Source organism: Halyomorpha halys, unplaced genomic scaffold, assembly GCF_000696795.3.
Source record: "Halyomorpha halys isolate HHAL.00 unplaced genomic scaffold, Hhal_1.1 Scaffold788.1, whole genome shotgun sequence".
In the NCBI taxonomy this organism is placed as follows: Eukaryota; Metazoa; Arthropoda; class Insecta; order Hemiptera; family Pentatomidae; genus Halyomorpha; species Halyomorpha halys.
In genome coordinates this window covers 21,733-30,263 of record NW_027107973.1, presented here as the reverse complement: position 1 = coordinate 30,263, position 8,531 = coordinate 21,733, and the positions used below count along the sequence as shown (strand labels likewise).

General features: G+C 30.0%; 1 protein-coding gene across 1 annotated transcript in view; it reads left to right on the top strand.

The window, feature by feature from the left end:
• The window catches only part of LOC106686172 (cordon-bleu protein-like 1), a 114,198-nt gene that overhangs the window by 84,682 nt on the left and 20,985 nt on the right, over positions 1 to 8,531 (top strand). Inside the window, exon 5 of the mRNA XM_067046346.1 lies at positions 8,291 to 8,417. Coding sequence (XP_066902447.1) covers positions 8,291 to 8,417 — 127 coding nt within the window. The remainder of the gene's footprint in view (positions 1 to 8,290; positions 8,418 to 8,531) is intronic.

The following is an 8,531-nucleotide window of genomic DNA, read 5'->3' as shown; positions in this document are numbered from 1 at the left end:
ATATATAGCAAAATATGTATTTGTTTTTTTCTCTGAGATTTCTGTTACATAAATTAAAAGGACTTTAAAGAGAAGATTTAGTCATGTTTTTCCAAAATCATTATAGCCATTTTAGTTCAAAAATATATAAAAATATGTGGGGCTATTTCGAAAACGGTGTCCGATTTTATACACATACATAAACGGATTGGCTAATACACACAAAAAATAAGCGAAATAGATCCATCCGTCAGTTATTAACCAGTTCAATTTCTTCAAATACCATTGTATCAGAAATATTTTTTAATATTCCTCACAATTTTGTAATATTACAGAGTTTAACGAAAAATCAATTCAGTAAATAAAATAATCTCTCATAAAGATATGTTTTACTAAGAGCTTGTAATTTTAGCAAAACAACTTATGGCAGAGATATTACTGTTTCTATTTATAAGCTTGTATTTTTTTAGGATAGAGCGTTTGGTAAATATTTGCTACAGGCATTCTTTAACCGTGGCGCCGTGACAATGAAACATTTAACATAGCACTCTGCGTTAAAAAATATTTCGCAACTTTTCCTTATATTGATTTTCGATTTTATGGTCCTACTTAATCGGAAATTATTTAATATTGCTTTACTTTTAGTATTTTTTCTTAATTGTACTACTTCCTATAACAGTAAAACCAGCATGTATCATAACGATTTTTTATGATGTAGTCTTCATACGTTTTAATTTGTTTTTCTGAATTTTCTTTGATGAGCAATTAATATTATTTCTATCTAGCCAAGTGCATTTTTTTATTCAACTATTGAACGCCAATCGTATTAAATATATCATTATACTCAGATCTGTGTGTGTAATGACATTTAATAACTTCTTAGCTTTTGATTCGTAATGTAGAACCTGGGGCTGTGAAGTTAAGAAAAGTCTTCCCATAAAAATCACTCTTGAAGCTTCCAGTCCTGACCCCGTGGTTTTAAGTTCCAAGTCGTGAGGTCCAGTAAATCACCACTTCCAGAGTAGGTGACCCTTCTTCCGTAGTAGTCCTCTCCGGGTCTGCGATAACTTCCTAACAGATCTGTTTTTTGAGCCATTTCGTTATGATTATTCGATTGAATATATATTAAATTATTTGTGTAAACACAATAAGAAATAATAATAACAACTGAAATTTTCACTTTTTAAAATTTATTTTCCTCTTTTATGTCTTTGTTATATCTCATACTTATTTTTTCCTTTATTCACTTACCGATACATGGAGTATATAGAAAGGGGAAATATAGCGATCTTGCGAAATTTCGAATAGGAGTTTTCGACGGGTATGGGTTTTGAGGTACTGTGAGTCTAAATAACCAAGTTTCGCAAAACAGCCTTGCTCAAAAGCGAAAAGCTGGATAGGTGGAATGGAAAGAGAGAAAAAAGGAAATTGCGAAAAATGCTTCCTTTTATTTAAAGAAAAATTCGCAATAATGGCAAAAAAATATTATCTTGGTCTCCCTGGCATAATACATTATCACCTGCATGGGAATTATTTATGACGATATTTCATATTGTTCATTTTTTGATATTAGTTTTTATCCTACTTACTTACTATTATTTTAAAAGTTTTTGAACTTATTTATATGTGTTTAATTTATTAATTAATTCGTTTAACTTATTAATTTGTTTTTAATTGTTCTACAGCTGTGGATTTTTTATTACTGACATGTTTCTGTATTTATATTTATTGATAATTTCGTTTAATTTAAACTGAATCTGTCTAATGAATTGAATGTCTATCTGTTGCGGATCACTGAGGAAGGGAGTTATGAGAGAGTCGAATAAAGAGAATATCATAGAGTTGAGAACAAAAAGAAGGAAAAAATTAATAAAGAAAATTTAATATAAACTTTTTTGAGAAGAATAAAGAACAAAAATATATAACATATAATAAAATTTGAAAATATTTTAGTTGGTTTATAGTTAGTTAGCATTTGAAAAAAGAATAATAAAGACAAAAAATGTTATGTGTTTTAGCAACCTCATCTTTTGAGCAGCATTGCGGAATAAAGCATTTTTCTCTGGCAGAAACAAAGTTGATATGCCATATTCCACACTTCATAAACCATAAAATACAATTTCTTTCAGAAATAGAAAAATGAAAGTTTTTCTCTAAAAAATAAGTATGTCCAATAATATTCTTTCATTTAGGGCATATAATTCGACAAATAAGAGTTTTCAAATACTTTTAATATGTTTTTATTAAAAAAAAAATCTTTTATTATTGGTATACAATGGATATATATAAAATAAATTTCTGGATTTTCTTTTTAGGAATTTAATTATTTTAATTTTTGTTTAGGTGCAAAACTTCCAAATAGAATATAACCTATTCTATATTTTTCTTGTAAAACGTCCCGGGTTAATAAATGAAACATATTTTGATGTTGAATAATGAAGAAATAGCTGTTTTAAGATATAAGACTAATTTCATCTCAAAGTAAAGGAGCAAGTAGAAGTTAGTGTGATGGTCACTACGCAACATATTTTTCAATTTGCTATTTAACATCTTTTATTTTATCTTGATTTTTAAAATGACTAAAATATAATCTTGGGCTGTCTTCTCGAATCTTAATTTTGCTTACTATGCTTCCTAATGGTTCTCAGCTATGCTTATAATGAGGAACAGACCATATACCAATTTCTGTTGGGACTCTTGGATTCCAACCCGATGTATCATCTGAACCTGATAAGGTAATACTTTCGGATTTTTACAGTTATTCTTCTGTGAACTTTTGGTACTGGTAAATTGCCTATACCGTTCGGTGCACCTGGTACTCGCCCGGCCTCCGAAAAATCTCACGAGTAGTCTCAGGAAACCCCCTGATTAAGAACGTGATGCTGACTGTATTATCTGTGTAGAAATGAAAAAAAAAAAATGAAAAACCGTTATGACATCTTCCGCACTACTTTTTCTCACTTTGAACTACTTAAAAAAAAAATCAAAAAGGCCGAAACGTTGGACATGTATTATGATTATGTGAAGATGTATTGAGATTATTTGGATATCAGATATATGTATCAACTAATAAATAAAAAATAAAAAAAATAAGTACTGAAATAAAAAATATATATAAAATTTAGTATCATCAAACCAATTAAAAATTGTATGACTTGCATTCCATAATACAATGAAAGCAATAACTCAATGATTAGGGACGGATTAAGAAAAATTACTAAAAAATTCAATAATTTAAAATTAAAAATAATAATTTATTTTATATGTGGAACGGAGTCCATCCAACATAGCACACGGATACAACTATGCGGTGTATTTCTTTGAGCCTTAAAACTAGACAATAGCTTGATAACCAGCTCATAAAATTGTGATTTAATTATTCTTCCACACTTCAGCCACTTCTGGTAATGTTAGAACCGAAACATTGTCAGAGTGTCAAGTGTTATAGTTACCAGTAGTTTCATCTGTGGAAGTTATTTTCCACTAAATTTAAAACATAATTATAGTTGCATTGTTTCCATTCTATGCTTTAATTTACCTGTATTTGTCATTTTAACATTTAATTATAAATTCTATTCTTTGCAATTTCTGTATTTTACTATCATTAACTTATTAAATATTATTTAACCTACCTATTTGGCACAAGAGCCTTCTTTTTTTTTTTAAGTTTTATAAATAAATGTGAGGCTGTAAAACAAAAATTGAGGTATGCAAATTATAATTAATAACTTATTTATTCTGTTAATAATAATTTATATCTAAAGCTGTTGTTTTAATAGAGTGTCCTTGATGATGTCATATGAATCAATAAAGAAGTGTTAAACAATTAAAATATCTTTTGTTACTATTTATTAATCATTTTTGTTTTGTGTTTACTTTTTCTAAAGAAATATTATAATACTTTTGTTTCTATTACATATAAAGTGATAAATCTGTTCCCTTAATAAAAATATGATGCTGTCCTGATTATTATGAACTAAAACGTTCATAGTCTGAGCTATTTCGATCCGTGTTTAATTCTCTGATAAGCTTAATGGACTCGTGCAGATACGAAGCAGCTCAGACTGCCCAGTTAAGGTTTGCATAATGCTCCTTGAACAACTGCGCAGACCTCCTGGATGATGCTATAACAAGAGGTGCCTCAGGTTTCCAGGTATCGGATATCCGGATGCGGCTAGATTACCGTCAGCAGTACCTCGCGGCGGGAGTTACATTACCGCCATCCATTCAGCACAGAGTATTCCTCTTCAACAACCCATCACGTTCATATCAGGAAGGTTCGGGCAGACCTTGCTCGAGCTCCCCTCCACGGAATTGGCAATGTCAGTCTCTTAATTTCCCGGTATAGATGTTATCTTCCTGTATGTTTCCACTTTGTGTGACCTCGGTTGACGGTTATATTTTTTGAAATAGGAAGAAGCTGGTTGTAAGTTCATTTTTCTTGCTTCATTTTCGTTCTATACCTGTCTAAATGACATATTTTAGGTTCTTTTGGATTTAATGTCTACATAACTGAAGAGCTTACTACACTATTATAAAACAATTTCTGCTATTTATATTTCTATCATTAAAACTACAATAACGTAATTCATTGTTTAATTCGTTTGTTATTTATCCAGTTTAAATTCACTCTGTATGACGTTTTAATTTTTTTCAATGCTATTTATTAGTCGATTTATCTTTGGCGAAAACCCATTTATAAATAGAATTAGCTCCAATTAAACATAATTATAAATGAGTGATTTCCAAATAGCAAAAAATAAATAAATTAAATGGATATTAATAAATTAAAATTTAGATTTAAAACTAATTATCATATTTAAAAGCAAATATAATCATAAATATAAATAAAAACAGAGTGGGAGTTGGTAGCTCAGTGGTAACGCACTGTGCTACTAACTCCAAGGACTAAGCTTCGAATCCGGCTTTAAAAATGATTATTAACGGTTTCACTGCTGCCGTGAATCAGCCCTGTGGATTCCACCTTGCCGTATAAAGGGTATACCCTTAGTTGGGTAAAAATTTAGCTGTTGCACGTGATTCTGACCAAATATTCCTTTTTATATTTTTAGCTTTTAATTATAATTTGATATAATTAATGATTTTTTTTTTTAGGTTCGTGTATTAGACAGAGCTTGGAGCAGTTAGGGGATTGAATTTATAATTTGTTTAAATATTTGTTGACTATTAGACGAGTGCCGAACACTAAGAACTAGGTTTGAAAATGTATAAGAAATAATACTAAACATCATCCAATTAATGAAACATATTTGAAGTTCTAAGGGTGCTCAGTGCCATAGCAAACTATCTGACTTTTAAAAGGATGATAAACCTATAAAAACAATTTAATTTTTAACGACATTCCACATAAAATTAGAGTTGAATTGTGATTAAATGAACTATCGTAAAGATGAGAAATTATTATTCGCAACGAGTTTGGTATATTACATATTTATTAAAAATTGAAAAGAAAATATTGGTACTTTAGGCTGTATGTTATTATTTATAAAATATTAATTCATGTTTTAGTATTTTTAATTATAAACAGAGAGTAATATTAAGGAGAGGCAGCGGATACAAACGATAGTTAAAGTTCTATTTACCTTTAGAAAGATCTATGATTATTGATGATGTATGTAGGTAGTCAAGAAGAATATAGCATTCAGGCCAAATTCGCATACACAGATAAAGTAGTGTGTATAATTAGTTTTAGAAACTACGGTTATAGTTATGATGATATTGATATAAGGCGAAGTAAGTTTTTGTATAAAATAAAAAAAAAAATTGTAAAATTTTGTAAAAGTTTTAAAAATGAGGTATACATGAAAGAGAAAAAAGTTTATTAAAAATGTTCTGCCCAACCCCATTGGATTGCCTCATACTTAAGTATACTTAAGATTAGTAAAAAAAAAAATGTTTTGAAACCTATCACAAAAATAGCCATATTGTAAAAAATTGATTTATAAGCTAGAGATACACGATTGTTTTAAATTGTCTATGTTCTTTTTCCTTTTAATACTTTCATTTTTTTTTAGATTTTTATCATTCTTTTTATATGTATATGTATATAATTTGTATGTGTGTAATATGTATGCAAAATATGTATTTAATTTTTAAAAAAAAAATTCTACTTGAACATGACTCATTTTTTCTCACTATTATCATCTGTTACCATTCATGTGATGGTGGATTAATCCCAGGCAGTCCAAGATTATATTTTTTGAAATTTTCACTACGCTCTTAATATGAACACCGAGTTTGTCTGTGAAGCTTCTTGTTGTGTTTGGTATAATTCTGCGAGCTCCAAAGCAGAGGCCTCTCGCGTTGAGTCTCTTCCCTAAACTCTCCCGGAACTTTTCCAGAAAAGGGATACATTTATCATATACTTCCTTCTTTTTTCTTTCCACTCTATTTACCTGGTCAAAATCATTACTTTCATATATCACTGTGGAATCAAGAATTATTACTGACAAAAAAAATTGCTGATAAAAAACTATGTATTACAATGAATGACGAATTAATAAAAAATGAAATAATAAAGAATGGTTATCGCAGAGTCACTGAAGTAATTACATAATTCAAGACACTACTAACTCTTTATGCAATATAAAATCAATTATGGTCTCGCTTATTCCATTATTGTTGATTATCAATTTCACAATTAATAATAATGGAAATAAGATGACTCTAACAAAAATGGCCGACTCATTACTGCTCATATTACAGTTCTTTGTGCTTACTTTTTTTCCCCTCCATACATCTTCATTAAGGCTACCTTCTCAGTACTCTAACTTATGTAAGAAGACACATCAAAGGACCTGAGCGAGAGAAGAGATTAGAGCGGTGACTCGGCACCCCTGACATTGGACAGGGACCTAGCAAGGCCACTCCTCGCTGGGTTAATGACACACTGATCACCGCAGTTCCACCATCAGTTGGATTTCTGCAAGGTTTTTAGATCTGCCATGGATATGTAAAAACATTAGGTTTAGATTCTTAAAAAGCAGTGCTTATTCAGTAGGTTTCTTCAAAACTAATATCCATATAAGGTCGTTTTGGCCCTTTTATATAAAATCGATAAGTGTTATAAAGAATTAATTCATTGCCAATATTGTTGAACAAAAGTCACCAATAATTTATTAGAAAGGATGTTTTATTGAATTAATACATTTTTGAAAGTTTTAGTTCTCCTAGATCGACTATCGGCCCCAATGCCATGGGAACAGCAATTTCAATGAAAGTTTTTTAGTAATAATAGTCCCAAAAATATAATAGTTCCAGGGTTTCTGCAACCTAAAATCCACTAAAAATATTTTATACTAGCAGACCTGGCAATGAATTGCAATTGCAAGATTTATAGATGTAGATAGGTTAATTGAATAAAATTGAAAGTTTGATATAAATTAATATATTTATTTATTTACTCATTGGATTAATGAGTTCATTAATTCCTTATTATATATATTTAGTTTATTGTGGTAAATAATATTATATAATAAAAATATATGCTAAAATTTGGAAATAACTTCAACACGATTTTCCCAGGATGAAAACTAGGGGAGAGAACAAGCCATAGTCAATGAGGTGGAAAAGTGACATTTTAGCACGAAAAGTAAAATGAAACCAATTAAATACGATACTTTAATAATGAAAATTGTCAGAACATTAATTTAATGAAAATTTTGACCAAATTAATTTAATGAAAATTTTTAGAACATTAATTTAATGAAAATTTTAAGAACATTATACATAATTTTCGCAGTGCTTTATTAGTTTACAATTAGTATTTGCTTGAATAAATTTTTTTTTATTCAATCCAGGGGGGCAGTTGGCCCCTCCTGTCCCCCTGTGGGTACGCCCATCACGACTTAACTAATCTATAGCAAACTCGGCAGTGGTTTAAGGCTCCACAAACTGCACCAAAGGCCACAAACCGGATTTAATTAAACGGATCAGAACCGTAGAAGTAAAATGTAACGTTTGATTAGTTTTCCTTTATTAGAATCCAAAACTGCTAGAAATTCTTAAACCTCAGTTCTTCTCGACTTTCTCAACACTGTATCTGGAGCTGCATTTATAATCTCGTTTTCTCTCCACTTCTTTAAGAAATCATAATATTAATATCTCTGTTGTCTTTTCAATTTGCATATAAATTTATCTTAATATAAATGAGTTATTTATGTTTGATGGGGGGAGGGTGTGAACTGAGTGCTTCTATTAACTGAATATAATTCATGACATTGAACTGAAATATTCGATAATATTTAACATTGATGAAAATTCTTTACTAAACACGTAATTCATTTTCCAGGTGAATCTGCCCAGAAATCAGCTGTACGTGACGAGAGTCTCCGGCCGCTGTTCCATGAGGGACATCCTCCATCAGGCCTGCTCTGAGAAGAACTTGGATCCCAGCAAGTACACCCTCCGCCATCCGAGTGAGTACTTAGTTATATTTTTATTTTAAGTTATTATCTACCTACTAAGGAACCTACTAGTTTTTATCCTTACCATTTCAGATTTTCTGCTAATTTTGAACTGGTTTAGTTGTT